This window comes from Desmodus rotundus, chromosome 1, assembly GCF_022682495.2.
Source record: "Desmodus rotundus isolate HL8 chromosome 1, HLdesRot8A.1, whole genome shotgun sequence".
Lineage (NCBI taxonomy): Eukaryota > Metazoa > Chordata > Mammalia > Chiroptera > Phyllostomidae > Desmodus > Desmodus rotundus.
The window spans coordinates 36,766,662-36,794,622 of record NC_071387.1 but is presented as its reverse complement, the minus strand read 5'-3'; the positions used below and the strand labels follow the sequence as shown (position 1 = coordinate 36,794,622).

Sequence of the window (27,961 nt, the reverse complement as noted above, 5' to 3'; positions counted from 1 at the left end):
CAGTGAAATGAGCCACCCAGAGACCCACTTTCCATGGAATTTAGCTACTACATGGTGGGGGTGGGAGGGAGGATGCATAATAAACCCCAAAACAAGATCATTTCAGACCTAAGTGCTTAAAAGACAACAAAAGAGTTGTGTGAAAGAACAGTGTGATAATGTGCAGGAGGGAGGCTACTTTAGTAGTCTTGTAACAGGGTGCAGCAAAGGGGAGCCCCAAACAGGGGTTTGTAATGGGGTCCAGAACCCAGGGTGCTCAGGAAATATTAGAGAAAAATATATATATGATGTCCTCATCCCCACCAGTCTGAGCTCAGGGAAGGGACACATGGAGCAGGACCATTGAGAGCTGTTTTGCGTAGCGACAGCTTTGCAGCTAACCCCTGGCACGGTCATTTAACATACCTATAACCTTTAACTGGTTTCATGGATATGTTAAATAGCTGTGGCCATGCTTTGAGCCAGGGGGATGGGAGTGACTTCCACCCAGGATGTAACTGGGAAGCAACTCTCCCTGGTTACAGGGCCTGCACGCACGAGAGCTTGGAGAAGATTGGCTCCACGCCATGGGGCCACGCCTGCCTGGGCTTATACGGCAGCCCAGTAAAGCTGGAAGAATACAGGAATACTGGCAGGTATAACTGATTGTAGGGGGAGTTGGAAATGGGGCTGCAGAGGAAGATTGGGACAGGGATTTAAACCCAGGTGCGGCAGCCATACCAGAGAGGACCACGCAGCTTTGGCAGAGTAGGTTGGGACCATGTGGCTTTGGGGTGCTCCCTTTTGCCACATGGCTTAGGCAGCAGGAAAGACTTTGCCTGGAAGAAAAGGGGAGAAAGGACTCTTGCTGGTGGGCCACAAGAAGGTGCCACATGGCTCTGGATTAACCGGAGATCACAGTGGCGACACAGCGGATAGTGCCGGAACCAAGGGACTGCCTGAACCATAGACTTCTACTTCTTTTCCTGAGATACGGTACCCTGAACTGGGCAAAGGGAGAAGGAAGCACTGTGTGCATCTGTGGGTATTCTAAAGAACTTTAGTATTTTAATGAAGACGTTAAGTCATTACTCTAAGTCTGTGTAACTTTTAAATAAATAATTCCTTTCCTTTTCACCAGTCTCTGTAATTGAGAGACGTCTTTCCTCTGGCGGCAGGCAAAGTGAACCTAGTAGGTGGGAGGGAACCCCTGTAGGAAAAGGGAGGTCCTTTTGGTAACAGTATATCATTCATTTGCCTGGGTCTGTTCTGTAACAATCTGGGAAGACTTCTCAGAGGAAGCAACCTCTGAACTGAGTTCTGAACATCTGGTAGGAGCCACAGAGCCACAGGGGTTGAGCACAATAGGTGGGGGACATTAGAACAAGAATCCCACCGTGCTGCTGTTCTGTAGAAAGAACAGGAAAGCTATTTTTACTGAGACAGGATAAAAAGGGACCCCGAGGGTCCTGCGTATTTGTGTTACAATTTGTACTAATGAAGGAAAAGGCGTGGCATGTGCCGAATATGCCCGTGTGTTCAGCGTGTACAACTGGCCAAACCCGAGGCGGCTGCCTGTTTTTTATGCACTCAGAATATAGGGAAGCTGACAAAGCTCCTTCAAAGAGCAGTTCCTACAAAGCAGATCTTCATCCATCTGCATCTGTAGCGATCTCTGATCTGCATTTGTAATGATCTCTAGAGCTGCTGATGAATCACCTCAGCATCAGAGAACTTCATGAATTGCTTTTACTGAATTTGCTACAAATGGCCCATAGACACCACTGCATTTTGAGCTGAAAGGACCTTTTTAGGTCACCAGTCCATTTGCAACTCTACTCTCTACACAACATCTGTGTGTGTGGTCTGTGAGAACAGCAAAGAGGTCTCACCTAGGGACCCCATCATCGGGACCTCTGGACGGAGCCTCTGTAGCTTTATTTCAGACATAAAACAGGATGGAAAGTTTCCCATTACAGATCCATATTGATCTTGCCCTTGGTGAATTAACCATTACTCACTAATGGCTAAATGCGTTCTGAAATCCTTGCGTGTGGGCTGGCTGCTTGGACTAGCATCGATCCACTTTTCCCTACAAAGACAGTGCTCCCTGACTAGGAACTTACTGTCTTCACGGGAAAAAGGGGGAACTATGCACGAGCTTTCTACCTCCCTTAGCTCTGATGTAGGAGAGGCTGCTTTCAGAAGCACACGCCCCACCTCCAGACAGTTGGAAGAACCTTTCCCATCACGGTAGCACTGTCGTCCTGGTAAACATGAGTATCTCCAAGGGTTTCAACACCTCTGCTAAAATCTGCTATGCAGCACTGGTGTGCTCCCAGGGGAAGGGGAAAGTCAACACAGACACATCCTTCAGACTTCTCAGAGAGCACACACCTGGAAACAGGGTCCTTCTCGGAATTACCTCACAGCACAAAGCATCCGCAGGGCCAGGTCTGCCTAGCCACAGCCCCTGGACAATGAGGGGTCTCTCTCTCCCCTGTCCTCTCCCCCAAGCTGTGAATGGAGCTTGGAATTGTCATCAGCAGATAACCGTCATTATTCCAGATCCTTTGTAAGGGTGATATGCTCACTTGGTTCTTAATTCTCTCTTTCTCTCTCTCTCTCTTTTCTCCCACCTCCCCTCCCTTCCCTCTCCTTCTCTCATAAACATGTCATTAGCATTCATGCTCAAATGGCTGCGTCACCTGGGTCCTTCTAAACATCCCCCGTGCCAGCTGCCTCCCAACTGACCCCACGGGAATAGAACACCTGAGTCGTACAGCAGACTGTGAGCCTAGCTCTCCTTAACTCCCTATGTGACTAGAAAAGCTGAAGAATTAGATGCAGTGTACATGTACCCACATGAATAAGCACGCACATGTGTGTGTGTGTGTGTTTTGACATTTCGTTCAAATGTTTGAATTTCATCTACCTTCCTGGACACAGTCCCCCCCCTCCAGTACACTCATGAGGCTCCCTAGCTGGCATGGAACATCCCACTGCCCTTCAGAGCTTCTCATAAAGCCGGGCATTCTGAGCTCTACCACAGGGCTCTCTGACAGCCCTTTGTTTTTGCAGAGGCCCTGTGACCCCCGCAGCCCAGTCTCCCACCAGGACTCCAGGGGCTTGTGAGGGAAGATACCCAGGGGGTCTGTTGCTGAGGACCCAGCGCCTGCCTGGCCCCACACCAGGGACACGGACAGAAGGGCACAGATGGACGGGCACAGGTGGGGCAGGAGGGGAGCGCTGAGCAGCCAAAGCTCTAGAGCCCAGTTCAACTCACCTTGAACAATACAGGCACCCAGGTAGGCAGCATCAGAGAAGGAGCAGAGCAGGCGACCATGGAAAATATCTCTTTTAATCTGCAGGTACAAAAGGTACCTGCAATACAAAAGGAGAAAGTCACCCTAAGTTTTGGCGAAGGCCTGGGAGAGGCGGAAGGACTGGGTGCTTTATCCACCTGAATCGCCGGAGCGCCACCCAGCTCCGAGGAGTCGTGGACACTCGCCAAGCCCCCGGGGAGGGCAGGCAGAGGGAGAGTGAGGGGCCCTCTGAATTCAGGAAATCTGAAGTGTCTGCGTCAGCTTCCAAAGCTGGGTGAGGGGCCCTTTTCAAATAAGCATGAGAAAGACCAAGGAAAGCCATAAGGCCAACAGCCAATGTTCCTGGCAGGAAGTCCCTCCCCCGTGACGCCAACCACGGTCACTATCACCACCACCTGTACCTCCAGCACATACTTCCCAAGTTCTGTGGGAAAGAGTCAGGAAATGGATTCAATCCATGTACGGAGACTAGTCTGCAGGGCACAGACTCACATCAATCAATCTCAAAATGACTTTGTGATGAGGCCAGAAAGCCAATGTAACCAAAACTAGAGCTGTCACCTATTTAGTGTCCTCCTCTGCCCCCCCCCCATAGGGTCAGCAAACTCAGATGCCTACTGCGCCAGGCAAACCTGACCATGAGCGACCGGGCTGGCGGAAGAGGCCGGGGAAGCAGCATAGAGCAACCCGTGAAGGGTCAGCCACCAGGCAGCTCCAGCCCAATGCTGCCACACAGAAAAGCAGGCCAAAGGCACCAGCTTTTCCAGAAAATCAAAGAGACTGGACTTAGAAGTTGTGAACAAAAAAGAGGGGCTACCTTGGCAAGTGTGACAACTCAATGACTGAAAGTAATGATCTGATTATAAAAATTCCTCACTGAACGGGTTAAGGAGGGAGGCCACATTCTCAGGCCTGGATGATGGACTGATCTCCAGCTCAGCAAGCCCTGTCCATTGTTCGTGCACACCGAGAATAACATCCTTAAAATGTCAGAGCGATGTCTTCTCCAGACTTCCACAGGTAAACACGGAGTAAGTGGTAAGCCCAACATCCCTCATTGTTAGTTTTACCCACATACCTCTGGAAACAATGTATGTGAAATGTTCGCTGTCCTGCACCCGCCAATGTAAAAGAAACATGTATCTCTCCATTTTACTTTTTATCCAGTCCTAGAGATTTCCCTGCTTTGCTTTCTCCTGCCTCCTTAATCTTCCACCAATGGGTTTCGTGTAAACCTTTCCTGTGCCTGCCCCCCCCCCCCTTGATTCTAATACAGAAAATAAACTGAAAAACAGCTGTTCTCTGGAGCATTATCTCAGTCCCTTGAGATTTTGCTTCTGGGACTAGCTCCCAAAACCTTGGCTCATAATACACTCTTGAAATCTTCCTTTAGGTTAGGAATTTCTTTCATGGACCAAGTAAAATCCTATGAATTTTAAATGTTGCAACAAATTTTGTTTTTAAAAATACTGTAGCACCAAACAAAAAAGTACACGTTTGCTTGCACCCAGTTCAGCCAGGGGAGAGGACACGCCAGCATGTCCTCTCCCTGGTCAGGCTCACTGTGTCTGTCCCTCTCTCCTCCCTGATGATCCAGCCCCTCTGCAGCCTTCCTCGCCCTTCTGAGCCAGGTTGATTCTTTCATTCTAGACTCAGGCCTGGGTCTCTTTCTTCTGACTAAAGTAACTTCGCAGATGTGTGCAGATTCTTTCTGTGGTTATTTAGAGTTCAGCTCAGAGATCAATCTTTTTACTTGGGATGGGGTGGGGACACCACTCAATCAGTCTCAGTAACCACTTAATCCCACCTTGATGCAGCCTGTGATTTGCCATATGCACAACCCCATTTCAAGGACTAAGAAACGGAGGCTCAGATGGGGTGATTAACACTGAGATCACATGGCTGCTGCCAGTGGAGCTTGCAGTTTCTGGGTGCTGGCCCCTGAGAGCACACTGGACACACAGAAGGGCTCATTGGTCACTGCTGTTTCCATGTGACAACTCTTTATCCCACACTCACTTGTGCTGGGAACTGGGGACACGGTGGAGGCTCAAATGAGACTCTGTCCCCAATTTTGTGTGGCATGTGTACAGGGATAAAGGCAGCCCCTGATAAATTCCCTGTTCAGAGTTTGCTGTGCATTTTGTCAGAGGAACGATGTTACACTTGGTAGACTAGGACCCAGAGGAGCTCCCGGAACGCGTGCCTCTCACACTTTAGACAGCACACATGTCACCTGGAGGTCCTGTTAGGCTCTGGCCTCTGACTCAGTAGGTCTGGGTGGGGCCCAGGGATCCGTATTTCTAGTCAGTTCCCTGCTGATGCAGGGCCGAAGGTCCATGGAGCACACTTTGAGTGCCAAGGTTCTAAGCCAGAGGTTCTCAGCCCTGACTGCACATTTGAATCACCTGAGGGAGCTTCTGAACAATACCTATGCTGGGGACCCTACCCTAGACCCAGTGAAGACAGAATCTGGATCCACACAAAAAGTGTTTATGAGTGTTCACGGCAGCATTATTCAGAGCAGCTGAAAATGAAAAAACCCAAGTGACCATCGACTGATGAAAGGATAAAGAAATGTGAATGCCATGGAATACCATTCGGCCATGACTCATGCTACAACATGCTGAACCTTGGAAACATTACACTGAGTAGAAGAAGCCAGTCATGGAATACCACATACTCTGTGGCTCCATTTACATGCGATGGCCAGAATAGGACAGTCTATAGACACAGAAGGCAGGTGAGTGGCTGCCCGGGAACAGCTGCTCAGGTAGGCGGCTTCCCCGCCGCCCCCCCCCCACCCTCCCCGGGGTGATAACAGTGTTCTGGAGTTAGACTGCGGTGGTCCGGCACAATTTTGTGACCAGCCAAACCCATTTAAGTGTACTCTCTAAATCTGCCAAAAGACACAAATACTTTTGAAAACCCAAATTGACTTAAAATAGTGGTCCTCAAATTTTGACATGCTTTAAAATTATCTGGAGGGCTTATGAAAATACAGATTGCTGGGCGCATCCCAGGTCAAAGGCAGGGGCCAAATACCCAGGCGACATTGATGCTACCAGTGTGGAGACCTCACTGCGCAAAAAGGTCACACAACACTTGAAATGATCAAATCTTTCCTTTTTTAAAGAATGTAAACAACCAGGCCAAAGGCCACGAAGCTTTCTTTTCTTCTTGCTAAACGTATGCATTGAACAGCAAGGGTTCCTTTCCACTCTTCGATGAGTTTAAAAATAAAATAAAATAAAGATTCAAATGACTATTTACTGAGGAATGAGAGGTTTGGGTTCCAATCCCATAAATCAGAAATCAAGTTTGATGAGAGATTCCTGAGAAAGGAAAAATCAGCTTTCACAACATCCGGGCGTGCCTGGGCCCCCCGTCTTCATTTCGGTGATCTCCAGAGATAACCGTGGATTATTTTGGATTCAACATAATCCTCTGAGCCTTAAAAATGGCTCCAGGTGCAGGTGCTCATTTTTTTTTAACACAATAGCCACTAAAAAGCAATGATGATGTGTCTTCCTTTACTATCTCACCGGCATGAAAGGATCATGCAACAAAAGGCTCCGGGACTTCCATCACTGTGCCACCATTAATGATGTGGCTTCTCTACTTGGCCTGAATTTAAACATGGTTCTGACTAAAAAATTAAACCAACATACTTTGATTACATTTAATCATATACGCTACAGCATTTACAAAATAAAAGGATTGTAAGATGACGGCATAAATGGAGAGATAAAGAAGGATAAAAACCTATTTCAAATATCCTTTGTAGTGAGCATTTTTTGTTGTTTTCCTATTTTAAACTGTCCTTTCTCTCAATGTTTCTTTCCCCCTAGATACGGTCATGAATGTGATCTTAGCTTCTCATGTAGTAAATTCATCTTAAATATTGGATTAATCTTCCAATAAAATAATTTTTCATACAAGAAAAACTAAATGCTTCTGAGACAGGGTTTAAACCCTAAGTACCTGGGTCGTTCCACAGCTTTTAGACTGGTTTTGAACGCTAAGGATGATACTAAGAAAAGTCCATCTCTACTGCGCAAGGGCTGAGCATTGTCTTCATTTCCTTCAGAGACATAAAAATGTCCACAATTTTCCACTCCTCATACCTTAGTTATTTAGTCTAATGCTTGCAAATGCTAGCAAATTTCATTGAGAGGGATTTAACCAGGGGTATTAGCTAAAACTTTCTTCTCTTTTACTACCAAATGGAACGTTTGACATGTATCAATTTTTATCTTCCAGACAAGAGTATGAGGAAAACAAATGACAAAAGTGAGCCATTCTGGCCCCTGATGGATTTCCCTAATTATACTGTTAGCACCGCCCAGAGAGCAGGACAAATCACTCTCTCTCCTCTCTCTCTCTACATATATATTTTGGGGGGGGGGGGGTGTAACTTAAACAGACCCTGTACCCTGGACTATGCAGAGAGTAGGAACTGAAAAAGAACTTATTAAATAAATGAATACATTTTTGAGCCATCAGCAACCAAATACTGTATAATTCCATTTACATAAAATGTTCAGAACACGTAAAGTCACAGAGACAGAAGTAGATCAGCAGTTCCCGGGGGCTGGGGGAGAGGAGACTGAGTAGCGCCTGCTAATGGATACAGTGTTTCCTTGTGAGGTGATGAGAAAATGCTCTGGAATTTGGCAGTGGTGATGGTTGCCTCACTTTGTGAACGTACTTAATGCCAATGAGTTGTGCATCTTAAAAAGGTGAAACCAATTTATATTATGTGCATTTTACATCAAATTTAAAAAACACAGCAGGCCAGACTACAAAATACTAACTGCCCCTTCTAATGGCCATTATTTATGTATTTGTCCTTTCCAAACCTAAGCCCCGCCCCGCCCCAATGCACAAACCTCACTAAATGGTTGTACGTCAATTCATAATAGAGAACGGAACCATCTACTCCCTTCAAACGTCACCTCAGTGCCATTATGGTCAAGCTTTACCAGACATTCATGGACAACGAGAAGGCAAAATATCCAAGAACCCAGCACATCTCCCTGCAAACGATGATCAGCGAACTGCACTTGTTTCTCTGTTGCATTCATACCTGTGTGGGTTACTCTGAGAGATGATTATGCAGTGAGATTTGCAGTCACCAAATCAGAGCCTCATCAATAGCTAAGCACAGAACGGCTCTTCCCCGTCCACCAATTGGCCCTTTCAGGACCCCGCTCAGCTGCACTGGCCCAGGCTGTTCATGGAAGTAAGACCCCCAGAAGGTGGACTGAATGTGGCCCCAGCAGAGGGAGACAAGAAACAGGGAGGCCTGGGAATTGGAAAATTCAGAGAGTTGGGCTGAGAGGAGCCCACAAAGAGAGGGGAAACTGGCCTCACCATCAGTCGTTTAGCAAGTGGAACGGGCGAAGACAAACAGTCCATTCTATCAAGTGATCTTTTCCCTCCTAGAAAATCTTAGATCCAGAAGATAAGCCCCAGGGGCTTCTCTCGCTATGAATTTGCCCATATCCTACAGACAGTCATCTTCCAGTTATTTTTAGCACCCCACTATCAGATGTTTTCAGAGGGCACCTCCTCCTTATAACCGCTGCTTTGCTGTGCAGTTAATTACACTCCCAATGACGAGTGTTTGAAAAATCCTGAGACAATTAAGTGCAAGAGAAACCTTCCAAGCCAGAATGCTGCGCTGAGCACCGCTTCCTTGAGACATTCAGCTCCACACAGGAGGCACATCTAGCCTGCAAGACTCGGAGGCCCTAACTGGTTACGGGGGCACGTTAAATATAAAACAAACGAAAGATACCTTGTGAGCTCTTCTTTAATCTTCAGGGGTTCGTGTGGGTAGAATTTCACTCTAAAGCACATGGTGTATGGTGGATGAGCTGAAACATCATAAAGAAAAGGCATGAGAAAAGCAGCAAAACCATGGACTCAAACACACACACAGGAAAGTCAGCTGTGAAGCCTTACAGCCTGGCCTGGGGGGGTGGGGGCGGGGAGAAGGGGATTTTTCTGGATGAAGCAGGTATTTCACCCAAGAAAACAAAGCCACTGTGGCAACAAAACTCAAAACTCTTCACAGGACACCCAAGCTGAATGCGGGCAGGACACAGGAGCACTAGTCCAGCAGCTCATCTTTCCTCGTCACGGCTCCCCTCACTCCTCCATTGTCTCTGAGCCGCAGCTTCAAGTAAGTCTCTCTTGCCATTTTTCATGACCCCTTCATGACAAACTGTGCCTAAGCACCATTCAGGGTTTTGGCCTAGTAAAATATCCTTTAGCCCGTGACGTGGAAAATGTCGCTGCACATGACTAGCTTTCCCAAAGCAATGGTGCCGATGAAGTAAATTTGAGATTTTTAAAATGGAGCCAGCCATGCACAGATCCTACTTTGTATATTTTTCATATTATTTTAGTGTTATCTATCTATGAGTCAGTCACTTGTATGAAAATAAACGCTTGTATAAATTGCTGATTTGCCTAAATCAAGATGGTACTATGCAGCCCTGGCTGGTGTGGCTCAGTCGGTTGGAGTGCTGGCCTGTAAACTGTAAGGTCGTGGGTTCAGTTCCTGGTCAGGGCACCTGCCTAGGTTTCAGGTTCAACCCCTGCTGGGGCGCATTCAGTAGACAACCAATCGATGTTTCTTTCTCTCTCTCTCTCTCTATCTCCCTTCCTCTGTCTGGAATCAATGAATATATCCTTGGGTGAGGATTTAAAAAAAAAAAAAAAAAGATAGTACTATGCAGACTGAAACTGTGGCTGAGATCCATGATTCTGGAATGTTCTAATTGCATTAAATATCCAGAACTTAATGCCCAGCTAAGGGGATTCTACAGGATTTCTGACACTTTTAATTATAAGACCACTGTTGACTTGTAGTATTAACCTAAAAAATGCACACAAGCACAGTAAAATGCATGCAGATTTCAGGTAACATATAAAATGAGCATCTTATAATCAAAGAAATATGATGGTTAGTATTACTATCTCTGCAGATCGAACATACCCATCCATTTCTCGCCTTTGTATCAGTATGGCTACTTGGGATCAGCTCTGAGTCTCCATCCATGAAACAACATCCTACTCTTCCCAAAGCTCTATTCTTCCCCAAATCCCTGTTCATTATAAGCAGGGGTTAAATCACCAGCCAGCTCTACAATGTCTGGGACTATTCTGTATGCAGACAAATACTTTATGTAAAAAGGACTATCAGCATGAAATATGAATGTATAATGAGGATACTTTAATAAGGAAGACAATTCTTAAAAATAATTTGAAAGAAAGCATCCAAGTCACAGGGAAACAGCAGTATCTTGCTGGCTATCTCAGCAGAGAAAAACTGATTAAATACACCCACATACACACACATATGTCAGAGTTCTCAATTCAATGCTCTGCTTCCCCACCAGGAGCTAGCAAACTTCTTAGCTGATTTGGGTGCTCCTAACCCAACCCTGTGTTCCCTAGATTTAAGAAAGGAAATATTTTTCTGGAATACAAGGAGAAAATGGACACCTCCTATACAGCAACAAAACACGAAAAAAAACACAAGTGATTCTTAATCTTTCACAACACCTAGAAATTTGGTTTTGCTTCACAATATTTTATCTTTACATGTTCCCCAGATTTCTTTAAATTATTTAAACCATCATCTTTAAAGAATTAAAACTAATGAGTATTTTATTATAAAACCCAAGGATTGCCCTAAATAGAAAGATTGAAGAGATTTTGTAAGAGAAGAACAACAGAGCAAAAAACAGAAATAACATAAGGAAGTTTTTTCCTTCCTTTCATTAAAGTCCTCAAAATCATACATGTATAAAAACAACCAATGAAGATAGGTAGACAGATGGCGGCGGGGAGAGAGACCATCCCCTTTCACTTTCCTTCATTTTGTCTCTATTTTTTCCCCATCTGTACCTCAGGTCCCCAAACCACCTCAAACTTTCCACCACCGTTAACAACTTCATCTATATTCTTGCAGCCCTTTTACATCTTCATCCAAATACACGCCAACATGATTACATATGTGAGAGATTTTTTTATAATTTAGTCTCACAAAACAAGATCATACTACAGATGTTTCTCTTGCTTTTCTCACTTAATTCTATATTCTGCCCAACCCTCTAGGATGGCAAAGATCTATACTAACTGCATAATAATTCATACTATGAATAAACCAGAATTTACTCCACTACTTCCGCTCTTCTTTTATCATCATTCAGGTTATTTCCATATTTTTGCAATTCAAACTATATAAATATATATATACACACACATATATATTTATAAAAGAATAAATGTATATTTACATATTTATACAAGGACATATACACAAGGATACATATTTATAAAATATATGATTATGCATATATCATTGAATACTTGTGTTTTTATTTCTATAACACAGCCTCCCAAAATTTGAACTGTTGGGTCAATAGGCATGGGAACATATCTTAAAGAGAGCAAAAAAATAAAGTCACAGAAGAAGGTCCCAAGCTAGAGCTGCCATTTTTTTCTCCCACCTCGTCAGCATGTCTGTTTAGCGTGACCTAGGCTGGCTCCAAAAGCAATCCGAGCTCACTGCACTCATCCCAAGGATCAGGCAGCAAGTCTCACAGGCAGCAGCACCCCAAGCGGCATCTTCGAGGACCCCAGACTGCAGGAAGTCCTTCCACCTGGTCATCCTCATTCCAGGACCTCAAGCTCCAGAATGATCTGATGCTTCTCCTACACAAAGAGCTCGTCCATCATTTGAAGATGGTGCTTATGGTCCTTTGGAGTCTTCTCTAAAATAAACAACCCCAGTTCTTTTAACTGTTCCTCATGTGAAGCAGTTTTGAGTGCCCTCACATGGGTACATTCCTGCCTACTCTGCATTTCCTCAAGCATGGGGTCCCGGGGTTGCCACAGCTGCTCAGGTAAGGGGACCATCACCAGCATCACATTGGACATAACTGTTACATGATTGGACATAACCATCACATAAACCTCTGAAGTGTCTTTCTCACAGATTCATCCAGTATCACTGACCCCAATAAAAGGAGTTTACCTGTAGGAAAGGAGCACGTGATTGTCACATAGTGAACCACAAGCAGCACCAGGGACCGGCCCTGACAAGAAGCTCAAGCCCATTGCCCAGGCCTGAAGGAGTGGCAGCAGGCTTCTCCTTGAAGAACTCACTCGAGGCTCTGGATGCAAAATTATATTATAAAGCAAGCAGGAAAGCTGAGGGAGGCTTCTTCCCAGGGTTGGAACAGGCTAAAAAGATAAATAATTTTCCCCAAAAATGTTGATCTAGTTATGGATGACAAGATTCACAAGGGCATGGACCCGTATGTCTTGTTCAGCTTTTTATCCCCGGAGCTTCTTACTGATAAAAGATTGACTCTCCGCCTGTCTGGTTGAATGAATGAATGATCCCTAATATTTCAGACAGATGTCAAGAACAGCCAACCCTGCTATCACATTCACCCCATCAAAATATTTCCATAGTCTGAATTACGATGGCAATTTCTAGGGTTTTTATTTGAAAATTGCTGGTCCTACAGCTCAACTTCTGCCCTTCAATGTTTGGAACAAATTCAGGGACTCTAGGGTTGGTTAGAATAGCTACTCCCAGAGAAAGGATTAATTAATTCAATCAACAAATACTTCTTGGGCACCCGCTGGGTACCCGGCACAGGCTTAGATGTACAAATAATAGCAACTGTAAACAGAAAAAAAAATTCTGTCTTCGTGGAGAACACATTCTGGTGGAATTTTATATAAAATATAAAATCAAAATAAATAAGATATACAGGACATTCAAAGGTCATAAGTGCTATGAAAAACAATAAAGCAAAAAGAATGTTACGTGTTAAGAAACTACCACCCCAACTTCTGCTCCCTTTTTCATCCCAACTATAACCAAATCCATGAAAGTAAGTACAATTCTATTTTCTACCTTCTAGAAAACCAAACAAGAGAGAAATCCAATTATTTAAGATTTTAAATCATTAAACAAGAGGATGGGAAAAAGTCACCCCCAAATATATTGGCACTGGTTTGGGATCAAAATCCCAGCTTCTGAGCACCGGCACACACACTATCAGCTGTATAAATGCTGAAAAAAGGGAGACCTTCCCGGTCAACAGCGAGCATTCACTCCCTGGAACACGTCTAAGGTCACCATCCCCTTGTGGAGATGAGCCTGTGCTCTTCTCCAAATATCTGAGTGTCTCAGCATCCACGTCTTTTTATTCTTAAGCTACAGAGTAAGAGGGATGAAGGGTGACTCTTATCTGTACCAAGCATTTGGTGCGGAATCAGTACTTAGACACATTTAATGAAGGACTTATCAGCAGAGCAGGAAGCACCTGGCATGGAGGTAACACGTGGGCAATAAAACCCACACTCTACCCTGGGGTGTCATCATGGGCAGCCACTGTGCATCTCCACTAGACTAGACAGCATGGCGACCCCATGGGGGAAGACACTGCAGGGCATCTCCACTGTGGAACTGAAGCTTCAGCCGCAGTGACAGAGACACATGAGGTGGTGGCATCCCCAAATTTCCCAGGGGATGAGTCCCTGAATTTTGAAGGGGACTTCCAACAGTGACCTTGAGCAAGCCAGCTAACTTCTCTGTGTCCTGCTCTGGAAGAGTGGGCAGCACCAGGGGCCACTTCTACTTCCCATGGGTGTTTGAACAGATTCAGTGGGCTCTTGGCACTGGCCCACAACACATTATCTAAATGCGAGCTTTCGTTTTGTGGGGGTAAACAGTCCTACCTGGAGAACAAAAGGGGCAGTTGGAAATGGGAGGGGGTAGATGGAGAAGGCTGCATTAAATTCAACAACTCAACAGCTGAAAAACATTTACTCAGACATGTAAGCGCTAAAAATTAGAACACCAGTGAGTAGCAGAGGAGGGGGAAAATCCACTTAAAAAAGCCAGGAGCATATAATTGCAGGGAAAAGAGCAGGGCTCCCCTCGCAGCCCGCAGCCCTCCGATACCTGCGGGACAGGGCTGGGGAGGCCAAGTGTCTCCAGGGGGCAGCTCAGTGGCCCCTTTTTGCAGCAGCAGATCCCAACATATAATCATTTGGGTCATTTGTTAACAGTAAGAACACGGGGAGAAGAAAAGGCATTTACAAAGCAGAAACACCTGCTTTTCTCATCTCTGCTTTGAGACCTTGCCCAGAAATGGGGATGGGAATGCTAAAGGTTCAGGTGAGTAGGCTCCCATGTAAAACTGGAAAAAAAAAAAAAAAGAATCTTTCTGTTTTTTAACCAACAGCCATCTTCAAATCTTTGCAGAAACAAATAGAGCATTTTTGTGAGTGACACATCACTTAACAGCTTTTCTTAAAATACAGAGGTCTTCCTCCAATCACTGTAAATAACTATAGAAAAAGACATACTTCATGAACAGACATATAAAATCATAATCTCCCTCATATACATTCTGGCTGACAGCTATGGGAAATTTCCCCAAACTCCTTTAAATAGTAGTTGAAACACAGAGCCTGTGGCTCTGGCAAATGTGAGGGCAATTCCTGTTCCTGGAATATCTGTATCTTGTGCCTCCCTCCCCTGGAACTGTATTGGGGAAAAAAAAGTATGACCAATTTGTCAGACTTTCAGAATCGGCAGAAATATTGCAAAGGGTCTGGTGTTGCAGAAAAGACCACAAACACCTGGCAAGTAAGAGGCTTACTTTTCAAATGACCCCAAGTAGGCATCAGGGGATCCTGGCCTTTTCAGCGCAAGTGACAACTGCTGATTCCTAACCAAATGAATAGTGTCCCTCCCATGTCTTTCCAGGGGACTTCAGAGTGAGAACTGAGGAACACACCACCACTTCTTTGAAGAAACTGCTCAGGCATTCAAACTCTTTCTGCATATGTGCAAAATGACACTTGGACACCAAAATGACCAAGCATTCCTCATTCATTCAACAAACTGTAACCCTTGGTATACGTTCAAACAAACCAGCCAGGGAGAACCGCTCTCGTAAGGACTGCTCTCCGAGTTGGAAATTATTATCATCATTCAGCCACAAGTGTCACTATCATCAGCGTCAACCACAGTAATAATCCTCCCAACACTTTTTTACTAAATGACAACCAGCAGCCTCCAGGATGGTACTGGCACTGTGTTGCCTCTCTACTTTCAAAGCAGAGGTTTATTTTTAATGGCATTTAACCCACCCTCCTGCTGTTACAGCCCCCTCTTATGCTTTGATTGCACACAGGCACCCTACACACCCACACACCCACGCACCGAGTGAAGCCACATTCTAAGAACTGTCTTAGGGGACACCGGAGCGCTGAGCAGCTTCCCCACAAATTCTTGTTCTTGGAGTTCTCTGCCTCCCTACGCCATTCAGGAAAAGCTCTAACAGGGACTTTGGTGTCTAACGTGTCTAATGTCAAGTTCACCATTTGCACAAATTGCTATGGCCAAACTGAAACTCTCGGCTTCCCTTTCATCATCTGTAAGATGAGGATAATAATGGCAACAGTGACATTGAGTAAGGATCAACAAAATTTCTTTGTAAGGAGCTAGAGAATTAACATTTTTCAACTTTGTGGGCCTCAAGGTCTCTGTTTCAACTACCCCACTCAGCTGTTGTAGTGTGACTGAAACCACAGACAAAATGTAAATAATAAAACACTGAAATCTGAACTTCATATAATCTTCATATGTCACAAAATATTGTCCTTTGCTTTTTTCCCCCTAGTCATTTAAAATTATGCAACCAATTCTTAGCCTGCAGGCCATACCAAACCAGACGGCAGGCTGGGTTTGGCCCAGGGGCCGTAGGTTACTGACCCCTGACATAGAGATCACTAGGAGGATTATATGAGTTCATGAGGTAAAGCACTCAGCCAACTGCTTGAGACCTAAGTATTCAATCATAGGAGTTATTATACACCTGGGCCTAGGGTGTAGCAACCTGAGAATTTTAGCCAAAAAACAAACAAACAAAAAAAACTTTAGCACCCTAGCTGGGTGGTTCAGTTGGTTAAAGCATTGTCCCAATACACCAAGGGTATAGATTTGATCCCCAGTCAGGACACATACAAGAATCAACCAATAATACATCAGAGAGTGGAACAACAAATTGATGTTTCTCTCTCTCTCTCTCTCTCTCTCAAAAAAAAAAAAAAAATTAGCAAAAGTACAAGACACTGGGGGAAGCCCTGGCCAGTGTGGCTCAGTTGGTTGGAGCATCATCCTGTAACCAAAAGGTTGTGGGTTCGAGTCTCAGTCAGGGCACATAACTAGGTTGTGGATTCAATCTTCAGTCCATGCAAAGGCACATACAACCCCTAGTCCTGATACGTATAATCCCTGGTCCAGGCACTGATCCCAGGTCTGGGTATGTACAGGCAGCAACTAAATGATGCTTCTCTCTCACATCCATGTCTCTCTCTCTCTCTCTCTCTCTCTCTCTCTCTCTCTCTCTCTCTCTCTCCCTCCCCCTCCCTCCCTCCCTCCCTCCCTCTCTCTTTCCCTTCCTCTCTCTCTAAAAGCAATGAAAAAAAATGTCCTTGGGTGAGGATAAAAGAAAAAGAAATTGTGGAGAGGGAAGATGGTGGCAGAGTAGGTGGAAGTTACACTCACCTCCTCCCAGCCCTGAACTGGAATTACAACTAAATCAAAGAACAATCAACCTGAATAATCAACTAAAGATCAGCTGAACAGAAGTCTTACAACCAAGGATTTACAGAAGAAGCTACACTGAGATTGGTAGTAAGGGTGGAGATATGAAAAGGTCTGGCCCCACTCCCATGGGTGACAGCTGAGATTATGGAGGGATATGTCAGCTGCAAAGCTTCCACCTAAGAAACATGAGTCTCAACCCCATGATGGGCTCCCCAGCCCAGGGCAACAGAACCAGGAAGAGGTGTCCACATAACATCTGGCTGTAATTTGTCAGGGATCCTGTCCACCAGGGAGAGACTAGAAACCCAGACCTCCCCATAAAGAGCCAATGCAGAAAATTTTCTTCACAGCCACTCACCCTGAGCTCCAGAAGAGGGAGGGTGGCTTAGAGCTTACTAGAGTCTTATGAGGACAAACTGGGCTATGTAGCTTTGGGAAAGTGCTGAGAAGTCAGCCACCAGAATCCCTGTGCTGAGTTCCTCTCCTGCACTGCTGACACCATCTTCCCTGGAGTGAACACTCCCCTCCAGTCTGCATCAGCATAGGGGGACTGAACAATCCCACCCTCCCAGCCCTACTGTAGCCCCACTTAAGCTCAAGCCCTGTGGAGGAGTCTGCTACCTGAGCCTGTGATATAGACTCTCTAGGAGAGATTCTGACTGCAAACTCAAGAAGAATCAGAGTCAGAGTTGTGTGACTCTTAGGAAGGGACCATTTCTCCTCCCAGTCCACCTTAGGCTGGAGGGCCCCCAACCCCATGCCACCTGGAGTGCCCCACTCCCAAAAGCTATAGTAGCCTTTCAAGAACCAGCCAGGAGAGACCCCAGCAGCCCCTCTGTGCCAGCCCAGAGTGCCCTGTCCCCAGCAGTTATAGTGGCACCTCCCAGCACCCCACTGGAGAAGCCACAGTAGACCCTCCAAGTGCCAGTCCAGGGCACCCCACTAGAGCAGCCATAGTAGCACCTGTGAGCACTGCCCAACCTTCCCCCTAGGGGCCAGAGTGGCAGCATCCCAACCCACAGTGGAGATCCACTATCCTCATCATGGGAGATTCATTGACTCTACCCTCTGGACTACAGGTAGCTTTGTGCTGCTGAGCTTGCAGAAGACTGCCTAGCAAATTGGTGCAGAATCTGGAAAGAACCAAGCCTAACAGGAACCTTTTTTCTGCACACACCAGACCAGTGGTCCTATGCAGAGTCCTCCCTGCACAAGGCTAAACCATACTCTGTGTGGGCCTGATGAACACTGCTGGCTTTACCCTGATGAATCCCTGAGACCCAGCCCCACCACAAAGGCACACAGGCACACAGCAGGTGGCAGCTGACCTTGATGTATCCTGAGACTCTTGCTGAGTGGCCTCAAAGTCAGAACTGGCACCAAGTTTGAATGTGAATCAGTTTGGTGAACACCATTTGCCTCTACTTGGTGACTCACTGAGAGCCTCCCTCAAGCAACTCATGTGCAGCCAGAGGCTCTTTCAGTAACTGAGCCTAACAGGCAGCTAACAGGAGAGGGAAGATCTCAGGGAGTCTTGAGCCTTTGACTGACCTGCCCCTCAGTCTCAGTGCTGGTGGAAATCAGCCTTAATGTGCAGCTAGACCTCTCCCATGCACAACCAGACCCAACAGAGGCAGTTACAAATTGGATAGCTTTGTAATTCCAAACAGGTAGCCCAGAGCCCAGCACTGAATCCTCCTCTGAGGGATCCCAGAACCATCACAACCAGTGGTACAGACCACCTCAGAGCACAATCCAAGGAGCTCCACAAGCAGAATACACAAAGGAGATCTTGACAGATATCAGCCCCTGTTGGGGTGAATTCAGCTTTGTGGAGCCTGCCCCCATATAGTAGCTCACATAGTGTGATCAGAGTTTATGCTTATACCCTAACAGAGGGGAAACCCCACCCACAGGTGGGCCAACAACAATTAAGGCTCAACTACAACAGAAGGACTCACATAACCACACAAGGTACATTCCTGGGACATACAGCTCAGGTGATTAGGGAGACTGTGCCTCTGAGCCCCACAACACAGTGGCTACTTAAGGCCACCATACTAAGGCATAGCAGATCTACTTAATACACAGAAATAAATATAGAGAGGCAGCTGAAATTGGGAGAAAAAAAATGCCCAAAGTGAAAAAACAGGAGAAATCTCCAGAAAAGAGAACTAAATGAAATGAAGGCAAACAAATGATCAAATACAGAGTTCAAACCAATGGTTATAAGGATTCTCAAGGAATTTAGTGAGAACTTCAAAGCCATGAAAAACAACATAGAAACCATAAAAAAGAAACAGTCAGAAATGAAAAACAATATCAGAAAAGAAGAATACATGAAAAGACATCAACAGCAAGCTAGATGAAGCAGAGGACTGAATCAGCTATTTGGAAGACAAGGTAGCAAAAAGCAATCAATCAGAGCAGCAAAAAGAAAAAAAGAATTTTAAAAAACGAAGGTAAAGGCAGTCAAAGGGACCTCTGGGACAGTATAAATCACAACAACAACATCATAGGGATATCAGAAGGAAAAGAGAAAAATCAAGGAATCAAGAACCTATATGAAGAAATAATGGCTGATAGCATCCTAATCTGATGAAAAAAAGACATCTTCTTTGACCACAATGGTATGAAACTAGAAATTAATTATAAGAAAAAACTGGAAAACACACAAACAACATGGCTAAATAAAGTTACTAAACAATGAATGGGTGAACAATGAGATCAAGGAAGAATTCAAAACTTACCTTGAGACAAATGAAAATGAGCACACAGCAACCCAAAAACCTATGGGACACAGCAAAAGCAGTCCTAAGAGGGAAACTCATAGCATTAAGACCTACCTCAAGAAACAAGAAAAATCTCAATCTAACTTTACACAGAAAGAAACTAGAAAAAACAACAAACAAAGCTCAAAGTGAGTAGAAGAAAAAAAAATAATAAAATGAAAGAAATAATAAAAGAAAATAATAAAAGAAAATCAGAGAAGCAATAAACAACATAGAAATAAAAAAAAAAAAAGAATCAATGAAACCAAGAGCTGGTTCTTTAAAAAGATAAACAAAATTGACAAACTTTTGGCCAGAGTCATCAAGAAAGAGAGAGGCCTCAAGTAAATAAAATCAGAAAAGAAAGAGGAGAAGTAAAAACTGACACCATGGAAATACAAAGAAGTATACACACACACACACACACACACACACACACACTACAAACAACCATATGCCAACAAATTAGACAACCTTTTCAAAATGGACAAATTCCTAGACACATACAATCTTCCAAAATTGAATCAAGAAGAATCAGAAAATCTGAACAGACTAATTATAACTAATGAAATCAAAGCAGTAATCAAAAAACTTCCAGTAAACAAAAGTCTTGGACCGGATAGCTTTACAGGTGAAATTTACCAAACATTCAAAGAACTAATACCTCTCCTTCTCAAGCTATATTCCAAAAAGTTCAAGAGGAGGGGAGACCTCCAAGCTCATTTTATGGGGCCAGCATTATCCTAATTCCAAAACCAGTGAAGACACTACTAAGAAAGAAAATTATAGGCCAATATCCCTGAGAAACATAGATGCAAAAATCCTCAAAAAAATATCAGCAAGGCAGATCCAAAAATACATTAAAAATATCATATACCATATCAAGTGGGATTCATTCCTGGGGTACAAAGTTGTTACAATATCTGCAAATCAATAAATGTGACACACCATATAAACAAAATGAAGCATAAACATCACATGATCTTATCAATAGATGCAAAAAAATTGGTAAAATTCAGCACCAATTTTGATTAAAAATAAAAAACTCTCTGCAAAGTGGAAATGCATCTCAACATAATAAAGACCATACATAATAAACCCACAACAAACGTCATACTCAACAGGGAAAAACTAAAAGTGTTTCCCTTGAGATCAGGAACAAGACAGGGATGTCCACTATCACCACTCTTATTCAACGCAGTACTGGAAGTCTTAGCTACAGCAATCAAACAAGAGGAAAAAATAAAATACATCCAAATTGGAAAGGAAGAAGTAAAACTGTCATTATTTGCAGATGACATGATACTGTATATAGAGAACCCTAAAGAAACCACCAAAAAACTACTAGAACCGATAAATTAACTCAGTAAAGCAGCAGGATACAAAATTAATATTCAGAAATCAGTTGCATTTCTATATACCAATAATGAACAGACAGAAAGGGAAATTAAGAAAACAATCCTATTTACAGTTGCATAAAAAAATACCTAGTAATAAATTTAACCAAGGAGGTAAAAGACCTCTACTTAGAAAATTGTAAGACACTGAACAAAGAAATTGAAGAAGATACAAGTAAGTGGAAGCATATTCCATGTTTATGAACAGGAAGATTTAACATCATTAACATATCCATACTACCCAACGCAATCTATAAATTCAACACAATCCCTGTCAAAACACCAATGGTGTACTTCACAGGACTAGAATATATAATCCAAAAATTGATATGGAACCACACACACACACACACACAAAAACCAAATAGCCCCAGCAATATTGAGAAAGAACAAAGTTGGGGATATCGTACTACCTTATATCACAAGTCTATAGTAATCAAAACAGGATGGTACTGGCATAAAAACAGCACATAAATCAATGGAACAGAATACAGAGCCCAGAAATAAACCCGCATCTATATGGTCAGTTAACATTTGAAAAAGAAGGCAAGAACAGGCAATGGGGTAAAGACAGTCTGTTCAATAAATGGTGCTGGAAAACTGGACAGATACTTGCAAAAAATAAAACTAGACCACCTTCTTACACCATATACAAGAACACACTCAAAATGGATTAAAGACATAAATATGAGATCTAGAAACTCCTAGAAGAAGATATAGGCAGTAAAATCTTGGATATTTCTCTTAGCAATATTTTTTATGACATCTTCTCAGGGAGGGAACAAAAGAAAAACATATACAAATGGGACTGTATCAAACTAAAAAGTTTTTGAACAGCAAAGAACACCACCAACAAAACAAGAAGACAACCTACTGAACAGGGAAAAATATTTGCCAATGATATAAGTCCAACAAGGGGTTAATATCCAAAATTTATAAAGAACTCAAACAACTCAACACCAGAAAACCAAACAACCAAATTAAAAAGTGGGCAGAAAAGGGGGAAGGTTTTTTTCAGGAACCACTATAAAGGACACATGCACAAAACCAAGGAGGGGTGGGATCAGGGGAGGGAGGTGGGGATGGCTGGGGTGGGGGAGTGGTGGGGGTAAAATGAAGACAACTGTATTTGAATAACAATAAATAAATAAATAAATAAATAAATAAATAAATAAATATTCAATGGGAACAAAAAGTGGGCAGAAGATCTGAATAGACACTTCTCCAAAGAAAACATACAGATGGCCAAATCAAAACCACAATGAGATACCACCTCACACCTATCAGAATGGCTATCAACAAATCAACAAACAACAAGTGCTGGTGAGGATGTAAAGAAAGGGGAACCCTAGTGCACTGTTAGTGGGAATGCATATTTGTACAGCTGCTATGGAAAACAGTGTGGAGTTTCCTCAAAATATTAAAAATGTAATTGCCTTATGACCCAGTGATTCCACTTCTGAGAATATATCCATTGAAACCCATAACACTAATTCAAAAGAACATATGCACCCCCATGTTCAATGCAGTGTTATTTACATAAGTCAGGGTTTGGAAGCAGCCCAAGTGTCCATCAGTGATGACTGAATAAAAAAAGCTGTAGCACATTTACACAATGAAATACTACTCGGCTATAAAAAAGAAGGAAATCCAGTTGTGACAGCATGAATGGACCTAGAGGATATTATGCTAAGTGAAATAAGTCAGTCAGAGAAAGATAAACGCCATGTTACTTCCCTTATATGTGGAATCTAAAGAACAATATAACAAAGAAACAAAACAGAAACAGAAGCCTGTTCTGTAGAATTCATCACCATATTTATGCAACGGGTTTTGTTCAGTTGTGTGATTTAGTCTCTTTTTAAAGAATATGGCAGTTGAACTTCTTCCCCCTGCTCCCTAAAAGGAGCATTTTGATTCCAGCATTTATTATAAACTGATTACATGCATACCTTGTCTTAAGCCACAGGCCAGGTTAAAAGGCTTCCAAACTACAACACGAGTATGTGAATGAGGACTTGGAGCAGGTTTCCCCAGTGGGTCAGAGATGTGGTTACTTTCCCTATGGGTATCTGGAGAAGTAAAATGTGTGAAGCTTGATCATAAATATGATTAAGTCCAGAAAGAAAAAAAAAACATACACAAAGGAGAAAAATGAGCCACAAAGCAAAAGTATGAAAGCCACCCATAAAATAAACAAAAATACTAAAGGGGTGGGAGATCTATCTTAATGGGAGTGCCCAGTGAAGTGGTATACCCCCAAATTTGGGTCTACTCAGAACTTCAGAATGTGACCCTATTTGGTAATAGAATTTTTGCAGATGAAATTGAGTAAGATGAGGTCACACTGGGTTAGGGTGCTTTCTAAATCCAGTGACCGTATCTTCATAAGAGAAAGGAGAAGGAAACTTGGACACAGAGAAACCCAGGGGAAAGGCAATGTGAAGACGAAGGCAGAGACCAGAGTGATGCAGCTACCAGTCAAGGAAGGAGTGCCAATGACCGCCAGCAACACCAAGAGCTAGAAAAGAGAAATAAGCGTTGGCAGGGACATGGGGAAATGTAAACCCTCATGCGTGGCTGGTGGAAATGTAAAAATTGGTACAGTCATTATGAAACCAGTATGGAGAATTCTCGAAAAACTGAAAGTGGTACTACCCTACATTCCAGCGATTCCACTTCTGGGTATTTATCCAAAGAAGATGAGAACACTAACTTGAAAAGATAAAAGCTCCCCCATATTCACTGCAGCATTGTTTACAAAAGCCAAGACATGGGAACAACCTACATGACCGCCAACAGATGAATGGATAAAGAAAATGCAATACACATATATAATGAAATATTATTCAGCCATAAAAAAGGACAAAATCTTGCCATTTGCACCAACGTGGATGGGCCTTCAGGATATTTTGCTATGTGAAATAAGTCAGAGAAAGACAAATACTGAAATACTGTATGGTCTCGCATGTGCAACCTAAAAAAACAGAACAAGATCATAGATACAGAGAACAGACTGCTGGTTACCAGAGGCAAGGTGTGCGGTGGGCAAAATGGATGAAGAGTCAAAAGGTACAAACTTCCCATTACAAAATGAGAAAGTCCTGGGGATGCAATGTACACCGTGGTGACTGACTATAGTTAACAACACTGTAGTGCACATTTGAAAGTTGCTAAAAGAATAGATCTTAAAAGTTTCCATCATAAGAAAAAAATTGTATAACTATATATGGTGATGGATGTTAACTAGACTCATTGTAATAATCATTCTGCAATATGTACAAATATCAACTCACCATGTTGTACACCTAACACTGACAGCATACATGAATTATGCCTCAATTTAAAAATTTAAGAAAATGAACAGGTGCAAGATGCTAGAAGATTAAAGTGTTTGCTTTAAAATGAGGAGGTAGAAATAGGGCTACAGGATGTGATTTGACTCCAGTGGATTTTCCCTTCCACAAATCTGTAAATAGTTTATAAAAACAGAATGATTTGACCAAGAAAAAAAAAAACAGAAGAGGCAAGGAAGGGTTCTAATTCTCCCCTAGAGCCTCCTGAGGGAGCATGGCTTTGCTCACACCTTGATTTCAAACTCCTAGTCCCAGAGCTGTGAGAGAATAAATTCATATTATTTTAAGCCCCCCCCCCCCGCCTTTGTTATGGCAGCTTTAGGAAACTAATATACTCAGCAAGGGGAGTGATCAGAAGAACAGAGTTGGGAGTCAGGCATCCCACTGACCTCATGAATATGGAACCTGTGGCTTTTCTCCTCGCACCAGAGCAAATCTACTCTCCTGGCGCGCTCTATGCTACAGAAGAAGAAATGTTTCCATTGACAAATCATTCAGCACCAAGGGGCTGTTCATTAAATTAGCTCCAAGGGGTGCTGAAAAGCTAAGGAAGGACATGTAAACATGAAGGTTCATGAATATTACCATCAGAGACAGAAATTCTCCAGGAAGAGCCATCATAACGTCAGGGAGGGATCCCTGCAGCCATCAGCTAGCAACTTGACTCAACACTGCTCTTCTGGCTGAGTCCAACCTTGTATTATGAAAAGGCTGGAGGTCCTCACCACACTGATTTGCATACAGAAGCCATTTGCACGCCCCCTGCGCCTCCAGGGTGCTTTGTAAATAGAGCAAGAAGATCTTAACTACTCTGCAGGGCTAGTCAGACAGCAGCCAGGATTAAGCAGAGAGCCTCTTTGGAAGAGGAAGCCTGCTTCCTCTCATCTAGGTCTCTGTTTTTATAGTACATGCTTAATGCGTAATGCACACTGATTCTTTCCTTCCTTTGTGTCTTTCCTTCTTGATTTTTGCATAAAGCCTTTTCTCCTTTTCTCTCTTTCTATTACCAAGTGATATCTGAAAATATTCTCATTGTAAAATATCTGAGTAAAATAGAACTACATACAATAAAATGTGAGATCCTCACTTCCCCTCTACCCCACTCTCTTCCCCAGGGGTGGCCAGTTAGTACACATCCTGGCAGCCCTTCTTCTAGGCACTTTTCTATTAATATAAATAATCTGTTTATTTTCAGACAAATGGATCGTTTCCTATGTGGTATTTTTACTTGCCTTTATAACTCTACGATATATCTAATAAATCATTCAGTGTTGAAAATATACATCTGCCTCATTCCTTTTCATGACCCCATGTATTCCACATAATTTATTTAGCTTTCCCAAAATTGCTGAGCTCTTTCTTGCTTCCAGTTCTCAGTGTTATAAGCAATGTTGCAACGGATACCCTTGCAAAATATATACCTGTGCTGGAATAAATGTTGCTTTAGACAGGTGCATGGATACTACCTTGTTGGATTAAGAGATATAGGCATTTTTAATCTGAAAGATACAGCAAAACTGCCCTCTCAAATGGCTTCACCCATTAATGCACTCCAACCGGAAGTGATACCCCCATACTTATCAAGTGGATGTTATTAATATTTACAATTTTATCAGTATAATAAACAAAAATGTTTTAATTTGTACTTTCCTTGTTGAGCCTCTGTTTATGAGTTTATTAGCCATTTATTTTTATTCCTTCTATGGGTATTTCCACATTTCGCTATTGAGTTGTTTATTTTTGGGTTTATAGCATCACACTTTATATATTCTGCATATTACTGCCTGTTAGGTATTTGGCAAATGCTGTTTCCGTTATTTTGCTTGTGTTTTAACTTGTTTATAATTCATTTTATAGTCATCAGTTCGACAAATATCTACTGTGAATCTACTCTGTACAGTGAACAAACCAAATATTCTGGTACAAAAGTTTAATTTTTGCACAAATTTGTCAGCACTTTGCTTTGTTGCTTCTGGGTTTTAGGTTTTCCTTAGGAAGTCATGTACTACTCCACAATTATAAAAAAAATACTCCTAAACTTTTACCTAAAATGTCTATAGGTTGCTAAACATATTGAGCTTTTGAATTCATCTGAATTAATCCCATGTATGGTCTGAGGTTTGTCCTTAGCTTGTTTTCCCAAGTGGAAAGGATGTGCAAAATGATGCCTTAAATAATCTATCCTCCTGTCTCTGGTATGAAATCCAATCTTTATCATAGCCCATACTCTCACAAATAATATGTGAATTGGGGATATTTTTCCCACTGATTCTTTTCCTATTTCTGGGTCTATCTTAATTACTATGTGTGTCCATCACTACTCCTCTTTTAATTACTGTAACTCATAGGCCTCCATTCACTATCTAAGAGACAAAGGACCCTACTGTTCTTTACATACATGGTGGGGGGAAAGTAGGTTTATAGTTGTTCGTGTGGAAAATAATCCAATAATTACTAAGTAATACAAGAATAAACTCTGGCCCTCACCAGTGTGGCTCAGTTGGTTGGGTGTCATTCTGCAAAGCGACAGGTCGCTGGTTCGATTCCTGGTCAGGGCACATGTCTGGGTTGCCCCTAGTCAGGGCACATGCAAGAGGCAACCGACTGATGTTTCTCTCTCACATCAATGTTTCTCTTTCTCCCTCCCTTCCCCCATCTCAGAAAATAAATAAATAAAATCCTTTTTAAAAGAAAGAAAAGAGAAAGTCTGTTTCATGTACTCACCACTGGAAACCTACGTTTGCCCCAGCCTGTATTTATTGGCTGACCTCGAGCATTTTCCTTCACCAATGAGCCATAGAACCAGCTCGCGACATGCCATAAGGAATCTCATTGAAATTGTGATTTGAAAATTATTGAATGTGTATATTAATTTGTAAGGAATTGACTTTAACAATATTAACTGGAAACATGAGTTTGATTATATCTATTTTCAACAATATTTTGGAAGACAAGCACTCTCATACAACATTAGTGGCAGTAAATTATCATAAGCTCTTTGGATGGACATTTATCACTAAGGAAAATGTAAAATGTGCATAGCTTTTGATCCAACAGTTTCACTTCTAGGAATTTCTAGTACGGATGCACAAGAAGCAAGAATGTACATTCAAGCCCGTTTATCATAGCACAATTTATAACGGTAAAAGGATAGACACAACTTTGATATCCATTAATAGATAAATTACACACATGCATAGAATTAACTATCAGAAAACCATTTTTTAAATGAAACCAATCATCTCTCACTGATATGGAAAGAACCTCTAAAATTATTAAGAAAACAACAAGGTGAATAATATAGAGAGATTTATCTCATATTTGTTTCTAAAAGGCCTTAAATATGTTGAGGGAGCTTATATAACATAAAAAGTTCCTGGGGGTATATATAAAATATTGTTAACAATAGTTATTTCTTCGGGGTGGGCTTAGAGATATGAGGAAGAGGAGAAAGGAAATATGGTTTTCATTT

The 27,961-nt window shown here is 42.7% G+C and overlaps 1 protein-coding gene across 8 annotated transcripts in view; it reads right to left on the bottom strand.

Moving 5' to 3' along the window:
* FRMD3 (FERM domain containing 3) overlaps window positions 1–27,961 on the bottom strand; it is a 265,496-nt gene that overhangs the window by 86,096 nt on the left and 151,439 nt on the right. For all 8 annotated transcript variants that reach the window (XM_024560008.3, XM_024560010.3, XM_024560009.3 and 5 more), the window contains 2 exons: window positions 9,109–9,187; window positions 3,266–3,363 (listed from right to left, as the gene is read on the bottom strand). In XM_024560008.3, the coding sequence (XP_024415776.2) occupies window positions 3,266–3,363; window positions 9,109–9,187 (177 nt within the window). The remainder of the gene's footprint in view (window positions 1–3,265; window positions 3,364–9,108; window positions 9,188–27,961) is intronic.